This window comes from Rhinolophus sinicus, linkage group LG04 (assembly GCF_036562045.2).
Source record: "Rhinolophus sinicus isolate RSC01 linkage group LG04, ASM3656204v1, whole genome shotgun sequence".
In the NCBI taxonomy this organism is placed as follows: Eukaryota; Metazoa; Chordata; class Mammalia; order Chiroptera; family Rhinolophidae; genus Rhinolophus; species Rhinolophus sinicus.
In genome coordinates, this window is record NC_133754.1 from 87,713,837 (window position 1) to 87,729,969 (window position 16,133).

General features: G+C 35.7%; 1 protein-coding gene across 2 annotated transcripts in view; it reads right to left on the reverse strand.

The window, feature by feature from the left end:
* CDADC1 (cytidine and dCMP deaminase domain containing 1) overlaps positions 1–16,133 on the reverse strand; it is a 48,459-nt gene that overhangs the window by 20,183 nt on the left and 12,143 nt on the right. For both annotated transcript variants that reach the window (XM_019748029.2, XM_019748030.2), the window contains 4 exons: positions 15,405–15,582; positions 9,027–9,596; positions 3,672–3,721; positions 569–738 (listed from right to left, as the gene is read on the reverse strand). In XM_019748029.2, the coding sequence (XP_019603588.1) occupies positions 569–738; positions 3,672–3,721; positions 9,027–9,596; positions 15,405–15,582 (968 nt within the window). The remainder of the gene's footprint in view (positions 1–568; positions 739–3,671; positions 3,722–9,026; positions 9,597–15,404; positions 15,583–16,133) is intronic.

Here is a 16,133-nt window from a genome sequence, read left to right on the forward strand (position 1 = left end):
GTTGGCCTTTCCCGCACAGCCGATCACATCAGGCTGAATGCAGTGCTATATCCCCTACTGTATTATTAAGCACCGAAGGACAGGAACCATGTTTTATTCAGTTTTGAATACCCTACGATCACCCCCTAATGGTTAATGCTGAGAAACATTTGTGGAAATGATCTAAAGGAACATTAAAAGGAGGCAATGTCAGTTATAATCCCTAACAAAAACTATGTTCATTTTGGTTCATAATAAGATCTATATACTCATAAATACAAAATATATGCTCTAGATTTAGAAAACAAGGTTAGGTTACATCCCAGAAGTATACAAGACCCTAAGGACACAATTTTATCCTAGAGAAGGAAAAGGGGAGAAAAGACTCAGTAAAGTTGGAGGCCCTCAGCATCTCTGACAATGGCCTCAGGTCAGGCAGGAAAGACCAAGTAAAACTGAAGTTATGCTTCTAAAACAGAATATTTATTGGAATATTTTTAAAAAGGAAATAAATTACAGCTAGAAGAAAATTAATTTCAACTAACCCTTGCTTCATTTTAAAGAAAACACAGGCAAAGGAATTTCATACCTAAATGTCAAGGCATTCTGCTCTGCATGTACAATGTATCTGAATTTCCTTATTTCTCTGTCTTTTTGCTTGTCGTCCATGTTTGGGAAGTCAGCATATTCAGATCCAACAGGAAAAGCATTATAACCACATCCGATGAAGTACATCGCGCCTGTTCCATCACAATTTCGCTACGAAAGGGAGCAAACCAGCAGAGCTTAGTTTTCGACATTCTGAAAAGGCAACGTGCAATATATTTTTATGCCCATACTTTGTATAAAGAATTTAATTTTCTATGACAAACTGAGCCATCGAAAAAATACAATATTAGCTTTTCCTACTTCAGTGTGGTCTTGTCAACTCTAAATTCCAAGAAGGCTGATCATCTCGCTAATATATAATCTCAAAGCAGTCCTTGGTTTTAGCAGTTAATTAAATACTAGCTTGTAAAATTCACAAATGGTTTCACTTGATTCAGACATCTCTCTCAGAACAGGTTATGTAATGCTGGAGAACAGAAACCATACTTTATTCTTTCAGATGTTTCATACATACCAGATATTCAATAAATGATTATTAACTTATGTGCTCTGTGCTGTGTAAGCCAGAAATTTAAAAAATATTTTGAACAGATGATTTCTATTATTGGGCTAAAAAATGTGCCATTGTGATACAGTTGGAAAGAATAAATGAATACAATTTCCTTGAATTTTCAATATTTATTGAGCCTCTATTGTATGTGTATACTCGTATATTATCATAGAACTTCTTACCTCAGTGACTTTTCTTTAGTTCTCCTGGTCAATGGCATATTAGGTATTAATATGAATGCTTTATCAATTATTCAAGTGAATATTTTATAAATCATAGGTGTTTATAATAGTTTGGAATATGCTATAATAAACTTCACTAAATTTCAATATCTTATAAATTACTCATGTGATATTATCAACAGACTCATTACTGTAGCAGCTTGATAAAAATCATTGTTATAGTGAGCCAACAAAAGCTTACAAATATTTATCTCATTAATAATAAATTATTCTTCAGTACTTACTAAATGTCAAACATCAGGCTGAGTTTTATATGTATTATTTCATTTAACCAACCCTCACGACCTGTAGAATATTACTAGTATTATTCCCCTTTCGTAGATAAGGAAACAGGCCGAGAGAGACTAAATAACTTGTCCAGGCTCACAAAGCTAGTAAGTAACACAGCCAGAATTCAAGCCCAGGTTGCTTGACTCCAAACCCACTTTACCATGCTGCGTACACTCTAGATAATTTAACTGGAAACTTAAATTCCCCACAAAGTAGTTGAGAACAACCAGATGTTAAGTCAAAGGCTGAGGAGCATTCACATGAACACAAGTGAGAATTCCCGCCACAGGCCAGGCACTGGGAATTCAGCTGTAACTAGGTAGAGAATTCCCGCCCTTGTGAACCTGACAATCTAGAGATGATAAGAACCTGGACATTCATTTTAACTGTGATGAGTGTCACAAATGAGCTGTACAGAACGCTACGGGAGTTTAGGGCAGAGGAACCTAGTCTAGTAGGCGTTAACAGTTGAGGCAGAGATAAGTAGAGTCAAGAGATATTTTGAAAGTGGAACCCACAGTAGCATGTTTCCCCGAAAATAAGACCTAGCCAGACAATGAGCTCTAATGTGTCTTTTGGAGCAAAAATTAATATAAGACCCGGTCTTATTTTATGATAACATAAGACCGGGTCTTATATTATACAACTTAATGTAATATAATATATTATAATATAATATAATACAATACCAGGTATAATACCGGGTATAATATAATACCAGGTCTTATATTAATTTTTGCTCCAAAAGACGCATTAGAGCTGATTGTCCGGAAGGTCTTATTTTTGGGGAAACACGGTACTTGGTGACTGAGTGCATGTGTGGGACGGTGACCCCTACCCCTGATGAAGGTTAGCAGGGAAAATCCTGGAGATATTGGCTAGGCTAAACAGGAATGGCTTATGAATCATCCAGGCAAATAATCAAATTACTTGCTGTAAAGTCTGGTGAAGCAAAATTTAGGCTTCCATACATAGTTTCTAAGTATTTCTTAATCCCATACCTTCCTAACCCATCCCCATAATTCCAAGCCCTCGTCATCTTTCTTTTATTAATCTCCTTATTTCCTGTCTACCTCTATCTCATTATTTTTATAATGCAAGTCTGATCAAATCATTTCTCACTTCAAAGATTCTTGGACTGCACTACCCAATACAGTGCCACAGCCATGTATGGTTAGCCCAAATTGAGAGGTGTAGTAAGTGTAAAACACACTCAGGATTTTGAAGACAGCATTTCCCCCAAATGCAGAATATTTTATTAATAATATTTTATATTGATTATATGTTGAAATCTTGTTTCTGGACTTATTGGATTAAAATATATTCTTAAAATTTACCTGTTTCCTTTTTTTAAATATGGCTCCTATAAAATTTTAAATTATATATGTGACTTGCCTTTTATTCCTACTGGTTATCCTCAGGTGCGGCGTTATCCTTCAGGGTCCAGTCCAGTTTTTCTGCCACTGCTACATAAAACTCCGGACTCTAACATTCCAAATCATTTGCATTTTCCCACATTCTCTCTTACACCTCCTACCTCTGCATGTTCTTCTCATCCCATGAACTTGCTCTGCCTGGTGAATTCCTATTCATTCTTCAAGACTGGTAACATCTTACTTCCTCCAAGAATATTTCATTCATTTCTTCAAGCAGATAAAGGTTCCTCCTCTATGCTTTCTCAGTATCGTGTTATAATTACACTTATGTGCCAGTCTCTTTTTCACTTCTCTGCATGACTAGACTGAAAAAGGCCATGAAGGGCAGAAAATGTGGTTTTTAACTCCCCACTGCTCACTGTGGCACAGTGCCTGCCCTGTAGAAGGTGTTTAATAAATATTTGCTAAATGAATGAATCCATCTAGAAAACTGTTGAGAGAATGAGGAAATGTTTATAGAACATAATAAATGTACCAATACAAAATATTAATTCCAATGGGCCAATACAATGTAATGTACTTAAGGTTGAACTATGTTTACATAAAATCAAGGTTAAATGTTTAAAAAATTATTTTAATACTTACAGATTTTCCTTCTGCCCAAATGACTGCTCCAACTCCTGTTTTATGATCCTCTGAAAGACAAATGGCATTTACCTCAGTAAGAATCAATGACTTGTTAGTATCAGAAATATATTTTTCCAAAACTAATAAAGAACATATTGAAACATACTTCACAAATGTAACAGAAATCCTTGACATTTCACTAATTACAGAAAACCACTAAAATAAATACTTTTAAGCATAGAATGTGGGAACTAGGTACTAAATAACTACACAGTGTCACTACCAACATACTCACACATGCTCTACATGTGGAGATCATTAAAACGGCAGTGCCAAGCGTCAGGTCATGTCAAAGTTTAACCCAAACTGACTGTAACTATTGATTCTCTACCAACAAGTCAGTTTCTAAGTGATTGTTTCTAACAGAGAATAAACTGTATTAAAAAGAAGTGTCTGAACTAATGGATTTAATGTAATAACCATTTATAACAATAAAAGCTGTCTTCTCCTAGCATTTTTATACTCTAATCGTGGAAAATACATTTTATGCAAATGTTCTTGCTAAGAAAAATGTTTAAACTTATGATATAAACATGAACAAATCTTTATGGGATTTCGCATATATTGCTGGGAAGTGTTGGAAAGGGATTTTGATTTAAACAAAATGTCCTTCCCCTGACCTTTATAATTTGCCTTTAGGGGGAAAAAAGGCAAGTTAGTGACATGATGCTCATTTCTAAATCAAGTGGCAGAAGTTATAAACATAAGGTTATAACTTTCTTGCAGAACCAAAATCTCTACAATAAGTAATGCTGTACTTCTTAAAACCATTCATCTGAAGCAGAAATTAAAAAAAAAAAAAATTTATATATAAAGAATTTTTCAAATTTCTAAGACAATTATATACTAATTATGAAAACCATAGTATTTATCAAAATCTTAATAAGGGGCTAATGTAGTTAAGTAGATACATTTACAGAAAAAGTAACCACCATTTGGGAACTTACTCTAGGGCATTTTCATACTAATGAGGATTAAATGAAACTGTGGCTTCACCTCATAATTTCCTAAAACTCAATCCTTTCAATGATAACATACTTAAACATTTACTTTTCCAGTAAAAGTACAAAAAAAGTCATTCCACCTATGCATTAAAAACTAGGATGCCTCACAAATAACTTTTTAAGTTAACTATAATGAAATTCCCAGCCTCAGTTCAGGCAAGCTCAGGTTTTCACAATTATATCACAAAGCATTTGCATAATTTATTTTAAGCACTTTTTACCCATTATCTCATTTTTACATTAAAGGTAAAGTAAGTAAAATTTCCTTTTCCAGATGAGAAAACTGGCAAAGAAATTCAGTGATACACTGTAGCCCTCTGGACTCAACCTACTTGCCTTTCCCTTTCCCCTCTGACATTAAGAATTTCCTAACAAAGAGCTCCCTAGTGAATGCCTGAGGATACAGTGGTGAGGGCTTTCTACACTCGTGAAACGTACAAACAGGAACAAGGAAACACACAAGGACCTATGTGCAGTGCTGTGCTGTGCTCTGAAGGAAATGAACATCATGCTGAGCAATGGGGTGTACAGAGTGGAGACTGTCATGAAAGGGTTTGTTTTGTTTACACCCTTCCAAGACTTTCAGAATAAAACAGGAGGGGAAAAGAATACAGGTATGGCTTTACGCTCATTTCTAAGGCAAGCGGCAGAAGTTATAAACATGATGTTATATTTGCCTGCAAAACCAAAACCTTTACTGGAAGTAAAACTGTACTTAATATACACATAAATCTGAAACAAACAAAAAAAAATTGAAAAACTGAAATAGAAATTCTGCATATAGGGACCTACTTTTCCTACCATCTACACTAAATTGTGTGTGTTTTTTAAATTAAAGTCTATTGGGGTGACAATGGTTAGTAAAATTACATAGGTTTCAAGTGTACAATTCTATAATACATCATCTATATATCATATTGTGTGTTCACCACCCAGAGTCAGTTCTCCTTCCATCACCACACTAAGTATTTTCAAGATGTTTTTTTTTTTTAGCCTCGGGAGCCACTTTTTCTGTTTCATTCTGGAGACAGACTAAAATTTGTCAGGAAGGAAAAACATGTGATTTTCCATCAGCAAGCAGCTCTACTGCCTAGCTAAGGTTAGTCACACCAACAGAATATCCTTTATTATGTGTCTTTTATAATCAGAATAAAATTTCATCCTTGTTAAATAGAGTATATTTCCCCAAGCCTCAAGGTTGGCTGACAGATGAGGCAATTTCTCAAAAATCTATTCATGTCTGTAATTTTTACAGAAATTGTTCAGGTCATTCACAGGGTTTTCTCTGTACAGGAAAGGTCAGCTTATCATCACTGAGCCAAATTCCTGAGACTGATCACTGACAATCAGAGAACCCTTTATCCTATGGTTCTGGAACACAGGAGTGGTTATTTCAGTTCTCAATTCTGTGCTCACGTCAGGGTTTGTCCACTGGCTGCTTGTTAAAAATGCAGGCTTTCTGTCTCCCAAGGAAATGCCTGATGCAACTTCTGCAGGAAAGGCGGGCTGACTCAGGGATCTGCATTTCTCATGAGCGTCAACTCTGTACTAAAAGTTGAGAACCACCAAGTTATAATTTGAAACAGTAACTTTCTTGACTACTTTCATCATCAATTTGTGGTTCCGGAGGAAGGCAAAATCCTCAGCTTTGGGAAATGCCTAGTCTAATGGGAAAACAGGACCCAAAAAAGAAATGAAAAATCACACTTAAACCAGGTAGATAAAATGTGATGCCCTCCTGACTTTTTTTCCCCTACAACCTACACAAATTTTGTCATTTTTTTGCTACCTCAAAGTATTGTAGAAACATACTTTTAATGACACCTTTGTGTATCCTATGCATTCATCATTCAAAAAGCAATTCTTAAGCACTTACTTTCAATTAGTTTTAGAATTCTGTTAGAGGTTTTAGAATTAATTTTAATCATGTGTACTTTTAAATGAAATGGTTTAATTGAATGGTTTATCTATTAATTAGAGTGAAATAAAGTCATCAAAGCAAACTGAATGGTGTGAAATTAAAAGTCTGAGTTATTAGAAGCATACTCTATCATGGGGCTATCTACCTGGCTGGATTGTCCTCCCTGTTAAATGATGAGATAGGTATATAGCCTAGCTCTGTGTCTGACACACAGTAGGTGCTCAATAGTTATTATTTATCATCAATGAAGAATACAGGTCCAGAATTCCTTATCTAAAGTCCCTATATAAAGTTTTTTTGACAGCTTGATACACTTGTTTTGTGGCCACACCTGACCAAATATTTAATGCAAATATTCATAGATTTTTACTCCACACATGTAAACGTGTTTTATTACAAGACCCAGACCCCCACTCCCCGGGGGTGTTGTGTAATATACAGTATATGCACCATATTACCTTTCTAAAATCTGAAAAATTCTGAATTCCTTTTCATCTAGTTCCAAGGGTTTTGGATAAGGGACTGTGGACCATTTATCTTTGGGTATTAAAAGATGTCCTTTATCCATTTAACACACTGTGCTTAGTTAAGCTAAGAAAAAATTGATGAGGAAGACATGGTCTCTTGCAGGGAAGAGTTCACAGTGGAGGGAGTGCATGATAGAGTTGCATCCTATTTAGATTTGGGTTCCAGGCAAAAATTCATACACAATCAAAAAAAGTATCCTTGAAAAATCTTTTAAATTGCCCATCAAGTGCAGAAGCATGGCTTTATGTACAAAACTAGGCACAGGAATAGTGGATAAATTTATAATTAGGGGAGCTAATAAAGAATATACAGAGGGTGCCAAAAAATGTATACACATTTTAAGAAAGGAAAACACTGTATTAAAACTATAATATTCAATATGTACCGATAAAAGATGAATACAAGTCATGCGAATACATTCGACTGGCACTCCCGGTATATGCAAATTTATATCTATACATTACTGCATTTTTAAACACTGGAATCAAACATGGTATGATGAGCTGTTCTATGAGAAGCAAGAGCTGAGAACAAGTAAAAGAACAACAGATTCACATCTCCCAGCTTACACTCATTCTGGAATCAGCTGAAGTCTCATTAACAAAGGGGAATTCGTGAACTAGAGCTGTAACAGCTGTTCCCATGTATGTTTCTGTCTTTCCAGAATGGTTCAGAGAAAAATTACTTGTAAAGCTGGTTTGGGCAAAGAGAGTAACATATAGCCCACGATACAAGATAGTCACATTAGAGCAGACTTGTACCCTAGACAGTTGTCTGGCATCATATAGCTTACACCTGTGATAAATCAAATTCTTTAATAAGAATTGAGTGATTATTAACCCTGCTGAACGTCAGAACCCCTTGCAGAACTTTAAAAATTCATAAGCCTAGTTCACACCCTTCGGGACTTTAGTCTGGGTTGGAATTTGAGCATTTGTTTTTTAATAGAGGTTTCAGTGGTGATTCTGATATGTTGCCAGTTGAGAAGCTCCCTTCTACTGAAATGACTTCAACCTGGAGTCTTTGTTTAGAATATACTGTAGGCAGTGGCATATGTATGGACCTTTTATGAAGATTTTGTTTTCCTCCTTTCTTGGAATAAGTTAAAAAAAAATCCTCCTATAGTACACTGGTCAAATTGTACTCTATTGCTCCTCCTGCCTACATTTTTTCCTTATTTCGAAGTTGCATTTTAAGAAGTTATCATGATTCTACGTTGAAAAATCTTACATCTGTTAAGATGTAAAAACACTGTTCTATAATTGGAAATACAGATGCCATCTATCACAATAAAGAAAATTTCCAAGAAATAGTTTCCTTGTTTACATGTCTACACATGCGTAACTTAATAAAGTAAAAATGTTTGATTTCTCAACTTGCTGATTGAAGATACATCAGCAATTGGAAAAATCTGCCTTGGAAAAATATTCCTTTACTTTGATTCTGTTAGTTGTTTTGAATTCATGTATCGTAAAGATTTTTAAAGTTTGTATTAACTATTGAATACATATAAAATATTGAAGAGTTAACAAAATGAATGATCTGGCTCTCTCTTTTTGTCCCATCTCTAGTGAAGGGATTAATGAACAGCGAAACAAAAGCAAGAAGCAGAAAGAAGGGCCTAGATAATCAGGCCCTGATTTATAAATGTAGCACTAAATTATAAGGCCACAAGGAATCCTAAAACTGCTCTAAGAAAAGTTCTGTACTCGAAGGTCTCACTAACTTCTCTCTACTGTATGATCAGCAAAACTGAGAGTAAATGAACTCTACCATAAATGATATGAACCTCACTTTACTTCTAAGATAAATACAACCCAACCAAAAAGCCCCAATTTATGAACTAAGCATATAACTCACCAGTTCGATATGCCAATAACCTGGCCTGAACCATGCAGTGCCTTGCAATTTCTTGTGGCAAACTTTGATTGTGAATTTCATTTATCTGTTCGGGATTGCCACAATAAAATCCGTAGTGTTTAAAGTTGGGTACACTGGAAGCTACTGTGGCCAAAAGTAGGATAAGGTCTTTCATGTTTTGCCTTAGATTGCTAAAGTATGGATTTTCACATAGGTTCTCCAAACCTATGGTCATCAGTATTTGCTTATGTAGTTCTTCATTTGAAATGAAAAATAACACTTCATATTCTTTTATTCTTTCTTGTCTACATTTGGAATAAAAGTCAATGTTAGCATCCGGCATTGTTTTTATAATTTTTTGAATAAAGTCACACTTGTAAGAGGTCTCCTCTACAAACTGCACCATATAACACACCAAAGGCTGAAGCAGGACACACACATGGGCCCGACTGTTTGATTTCAATCTTTCCACTGCTTTGGCATCTAACTTTGCATCTTCAGAACTTGAAGCCTCAGAAAGCAAACTTATTTCTGGATCGGCAGGCCAATATGAAATTCGGTTAACTCCAGCTGAAATATAAAATATGAAAGGTAGCTATCAGATATATACTGAAATTAAAGGTTTTCATGATAAATCCACCATATCATTGCAGTAGGTCCAGAGGTCCCAGTATAATAAATGTCTATTACCGAGTCACCTATAATACAGCAGCCCCAGGGGTTGGCAAACCATGGCCCACAGGCCAAATCCAATCTGTTGCTTATTTTTATGGCTTGCAGGTTAAGAACAGATTTTATAGTTTTGAATAGTTAGAAAAATAAAAAATAAGAATACTTTGCAACACATAAAAATTATACGAATATCAAAGTTCAATGTCCATAACTAAAGTTTTATTGAAACATGGTCCCACCCATTTATGGACACAGTCACTGACTGCTTTTGCACCACAATGGAACAGCTGAGTTGAGAGCTGCTTGAGCAGCTGTAGAGAACACTATATGGCCTGCAAAACCTGAAATATTTATTATCTGGCCCTTTATAGGAAAAGGTGGCCAACCCCAAACAGGGGTCTTTGTGGTATTTGTGGAATCACTGGCTTTGTTAAGTATGATCCCGACGCCCATTGCTGGGACTCCAAGTAATCAAATGGCTGCTTTTAAAAAGATCCTAGCCATCGATTGATAGGGTCTAGAGTTTTGTGTCTGAGATAAACTATTCAAATGCATTAAAAATTTAGCTGTACTCGGAATTCTTCCTCTGGGAAGCTATTCTAAGAAAATGTTCTAAACAAACACCAAAAAAAAAAAGGCATGGATAAATTTAGTGCCACATTGTTTAAAACTGTAAAAACACGGAAAAAATCTAAATGGACAAAATAGGGGAATGGTTAAACAAATTAGGGTCTTCCTCAAAATAAAATATTATAGTTATTCAAAATGTTCACAAAAAACCTATACTGTGAGGGCAACAGTGGAGGGGGGCAATATTCTTTTTTTTATAAATCCACAAAATTAAAATCAGAACAATAAACTAGAAGGAACATTTTTCAATCAATGTGACAGAGGAAAGGTTAATAATCTTTAATATACAGAGAAGATTTTAATTCATTAAGAGCACATATAAATTGACAAGAGCAACAAGGCCTCAAAAGAGACCAAAAGATATGAACAATTTACAAAAGAGAAAACAAAACTAAATAACAAACATATGAAAAAATATTTTGATTTGTATTTGAGATTCAATGATGAACATGCCTTATACAGAGTAAAGCACTCAATTATTCACCAAGTAATTAGTGTTTCACAAAAAAGAGACCCCTTTACTAGTATCTCAGTAATTACAGCTAGGAGAGACATTTTTTATGATTGTGCCCAGAAGTGACTGGAGAGATAGTCACAGAGTGTTGTGCATTCCAAGTAACAGATGCATTAAAAAGTCTTAAGTTGAACAACTGCACATTTCTACCGACTCTCTGCTACTCCTGACTTACTGTGTCTTGGGCTGTAAAACTAATACCAGAGTGTTTCCTCTGGCTGCATTTCACTTTCCCTCTGTTGGAGTTTTCATGATCCATTTCCTAACCAGCAGTGATCATCAATCTTTCATCTGAACACCCTGGTTGCTTCTAGTAATCCTGATTTAAGGAGAAGTGGGGATGACTAATCTTTGAATAAATATTCATGCCCAGTGGCAAATGCTACAGCAGAAGCTTTTCAATTTTTTTGTCTTAGACCCCATTACACTCTTAAAAATTAATGAGGACCCCAAAGATGTGGATTATATCTACTGATAATTACTGTATTAGAAAATTAAACAAAATTTTTAAAAATTTTATTAATTCATTCAAAATAACAATAAAGAACCCATGATATATTGATATAAATAATATAGTTCAGTGGAAAATAACTATATTTTTCAAAACAACAACAAGAACTAGTTGAGAAGAATGACATTGTTTTAAATTTTTACAACTATTATCTGGCTTAATAAAAGACATCTGGATTCTCAAATCTGCTGCTGCTTTCAATCTGCTGCTGTTTTCATCAAAGCATATGCAAAGTATCCAGCCTCACACAGATATGTATGTAGTTGAAAAAGGAGTATTTTTAACAGCCATTTCAAATAGTAGTGACTATTCTTCTTTTACACTACATAAAAATTTGACAAAAGATGGTGTCTTAAAGATTACAATGTGAAACCTGCAGTCACATCAACATATTTTTTGTACTATTCTGTTGAAGTCCATTAGTCTACCTTGCACTTAGAATGGCTGTTTTACTCATTATATGATTTTGTAGCATTGTACATTTGGCATTTGAAAAACACTGGTTTACTGATCTTACAATATGTTTTAAATTCTACTCATTAATATCACCACCAATCTCATTCAGAAAAGTCTTTAAGTGTTGGGAAAGCTGTAAGCTCATGATGGTGGATGTTAAGTTTTTCAAAATTTTAATTTTCACTTGAAGCCTCAAATTTTATCACTGGTAACAAACACTGTCAGTTGTTTCCCTGGAAGTGACAGGTTCACATCATTCATTTTTGAGAAAACGTCTGCCAAATAGTCAACTCCTCGGTTTGTCAATTCATGGTGTTCCATGAAAAAAGTGGATAATTCAGTTCATGACTCAAACAATTGCATAGGTGGTTTTCCATAAGGCAACCTTCATATTTAGGTTTGTAGCAAAAGTCTACCCCTATTTTCTCACATAGAATATTATAAAGATGTGTACTCAAGGGTTGGGATTTAATAAAATTAATAATTTTTACTGTTTCATCTAAGACATTCTTACATGAAACTTTTAACTCCAAGTACGTGGCCATGCAGAGGACGCTATTACTGCATTCTGGCCATGAAGAGTACAATGATTTCTACTGCCTTGATTCTTGCTGGGCAACAGTAGTTTTACTCGCCAGTTTTGGTACTATTAGTGTAAATGTAGAAGGATTACAAAAATAGTTTTGACTTTATGAACATCAGGAGCCCACAGACCACACTTTGAGAACCACTGTGCTTTGGAAATGCTTGCTATGTAGCTGACGCAACAATAAATGTAGCTAATGTCGCTATAGCGTGGGGTTAAATCATGCTACTTCCCAAGATACAACATATAAACCTAACCTAACCTAGCAATTTTATTTATGTATGGGTCTAACACGAACATAAGCATTTCTATTGTAGGACCTTCCTGCTTTTCCACACTTCATTCTCTCTTGCCAGGTTTAAATGTCTTAACTCAAAGACATCACGCAGTGGTCAGTAACTTGTACTCCCCTATTTTTCTAATTATATCTCTGAGACTATTAGGACTGCTTTCAGCATAGTCAGCTCAGCGCAAAACACAACTATCTTTCATTTATTTTTTTCTCCTTTGACTCTAGATCAGTCAAAAAATGTTTTGGTTCTTTCACATTCTTTCCTTTCTGTATCAATGCCACCCTCTGAATCCTATTTTATACCCTGCCTAACGCAACAGTCTACTAATCATGCTCTCAACCTCTTTTCTTTCCATGCTCCAATTCAATAACAAAATGACAATAACAATAATAATTTTAATGTTACATCCTATTCAAAAATCTTCAATGGCTCCACATTATCTACCTATAATAGGATTTATAGATCAACTAACACAAGTGGTAAAATAAATATGCAATCTTCCCAGTTAATTGGAAAAAGGAGAAAAAAATGCCACCACCACTATCTTACCTATCTTCTCTACCCGTAAATGCAGGGGAAAAACTATGAATCTAACAATTATCCCAGACACCCACCTGCTTTAAAAAAGCCAGGAGGCTCTAGCGCCTGCCCATTGCTTCCACTTGTAGCTCAAGGGTACTGCCATCAATCTGATCACTATTCTTTAGACTTTGATGTAAATAAAAATAGCTCTTCCTCAAAACAAGTTTAGGAATTCTGTTCTAGAAGATAAAGCCCAAAGGCCATACAGTTTTCCAAAGTTCTCCACTAAAGTCCCAACCTATCATCATATTCCATCTGCCACTATTATCTCCCAGAATAATTCTCCATTTCAAACATTGACCCCCCAGAACCTTGCGTCTCACAACTTGATAACCCCACATGTGCTGTCTGTCCCTGACAGGAATGTGTTTCTCCTCCTCTACCTCTGACCCAACAAGATGCAGCTGAAGCCCCAGCCTCTCATAACATGCCAACCTGCAGGAATCACCATTTCTCCTCTAAGCTCATCTATCACTTACAGCCTGTATCACTCATCTGCTCCTACATGATGTGTTACATTAAATTGTTAGTTGTGGCCCCCAATATCACCTTGAGGGAAAGGATTAGGAACTATACTAGCCGTTTTTCCCAGAAGCTCTACGAAGGAGGCTTCTTTACATAGGCACAATTAAATCTTTAGACATTGGCAATTGAACTCAAACTCCAAACTCTCTCTCCTTCCCAGATGTCTAGGGGGTGAGGCTGAAAGTTCTAAACTTTTAAACACCTGGATATTTCCCCTGGCAACCAAGCCCCATCCACCAGGGTTTTCCAAAAGTTTCATTAACAGAAACTCAGGTGTGGTTGAAAGGGGTTTGTTATGAATAACAAAAGTAAAATTCCAAGGGGTTTTAGTTTGCCAAGAAGAAGACCAAATCTATAATTCACATTATAAGTCACAATTTCACAGTATTTATGTAAAATATTTTTTAATGGGAGAATGGTCAGCATATGTATCTGTGGCAAAATAGGACCATAAGCACAAAATAGTGAGAAGCCTGGTGAGGCAGAGATGGACAGCTACACATTAATAATTTGTGCTCCTTCTTCCAAAGTGCAGAGTAGTCATTGGGAAGCAGCTGCCCAGCCAGAACTACAGCTCCACAATGGATATGAACAGAAATGATGTGTGTGACTTCCAGGCCAGGATTTGTACGAGCAGGTATGCCTTCTCTATTCTCTTGCTCAGTCTGGATGCAGAGGACTCAGGCCCTAGGGATGACGGCAGCAATATGACAGAAGATGCCTCACTCTCCAATCAACTACATGGAGAAAGTTGCCCGCTGCTTAGCAACACCTGCATTTGGCTATTACAGTAGTCCCCCGTTACCCGCAGCTTCGCATTCTGTGGTTTCAGTTACCCACAGTCAAGTATGGTCCAAAAATATTAAACGGACAATTGCAGAATAAACAATTCATAAGTTTTAAATTGTGCACCATTCTGACTGGCGTGATGAAATCCCTCCCCATCCCATTCCATTCCACCCCGATGTGAAGCACCTTTGTCCGGCATCTCCACACTGGGCATGCTCCTCGCCCATTAGTCACTCAGCAGCCACTTAGGTTATCAGTTTGACTGTTGCAGAATCATAGTATCTATCACAGTGCTTGCATTCAAGTAACTCTTATTTTAACTTAACAGTGGCCCCAAAGCACAAGAGTTGTGATGCTGGAAATTCAGATATGCTAAAGAGAAGCTGCTTCCTTCAGGTGAAATGGTATGCATGCGTAGGAAAAAACGTAATATATATAGGGCTCAGTACTATCTGTGGTTTCAGGCACTCACTGGCGTCTTGGAACGCATCCCCCATGGATAAGGGTATGCTACTGTACAGAGGTATAAACGTCTAGTATATTAAGCCACTGAAATTTTGGCGTTTTATTTGTTATAGGAGCTAACATTAGTCTACTAATATCTGAAGCATCATCTAAGTAGTTAGTACTCGTAAAATTCTGAGTACAGAACTGAGACCAGAATCCATGCTTTCTTGATTCTTCCTAGAGTGTATCAAACTGTCTTCAGATATCTTTTTAAATTTCTAAATTATCTCTGTGGTAATTTAAGCAACATGTTTGCACTGACTGTTCTCAGATAAACATTAGTAACCCCCAACAAAGTCTTATCTGCACTTACCATTTACTATCATTTTCAAACAAGCAGAACATGGCTTTCTGGAAAAATAAAGATCACAGTTTTTCAGCCTTGACCCATGTTTTATAAGAGCAATTTTCCCAGCATGTAAATCTTCACTTGAACAGTGAAGACCAACAATTTTCATGTTTTTCACCACCACAAGACCAGTTTTCTTCACCTACATTAAGATACAAAATAATAACTTATTAGTGTCATCATATCAGGGATTATACTTGATTAATAAAATAAAAATTTTGTTTACTTCTTTATCCAAACACAGTTTAACAAAAGCACATTTTTCATTAGGTCCCAAAATTTTCCTCAATGTTTCATGTTTATACCAGAAATGTTCTAAATCTAGGGTTTCTTAACCAAACAATTAAGCATTTAATCATCATTAATTTGTCATAGTTAAAAATGAATACATTTTGACCTAATAAAGGGCAAGAATTAAGTCAATGTGCTTTTCCTTACAGCATCTAGTCTAGTACTATTTACTATGAAGCTTCCAGATGGTCATAAAGAAAAATTTGAAAAACTCTGTGATTTCACACATGAATAAGAGAAGCCCAGAAAGTTTACATGACTCACAGATGGTAAAAGGCAGAACTAAAGCAGAGGTTGTCTTAAATTTTAACATGGTTTAAATACTAATTAAAATAGAGGTAATTATCAACTTCTTTCGAAAAACTGCCTCTACCAATTTGTAGCACTATGGCAATCTAGAGT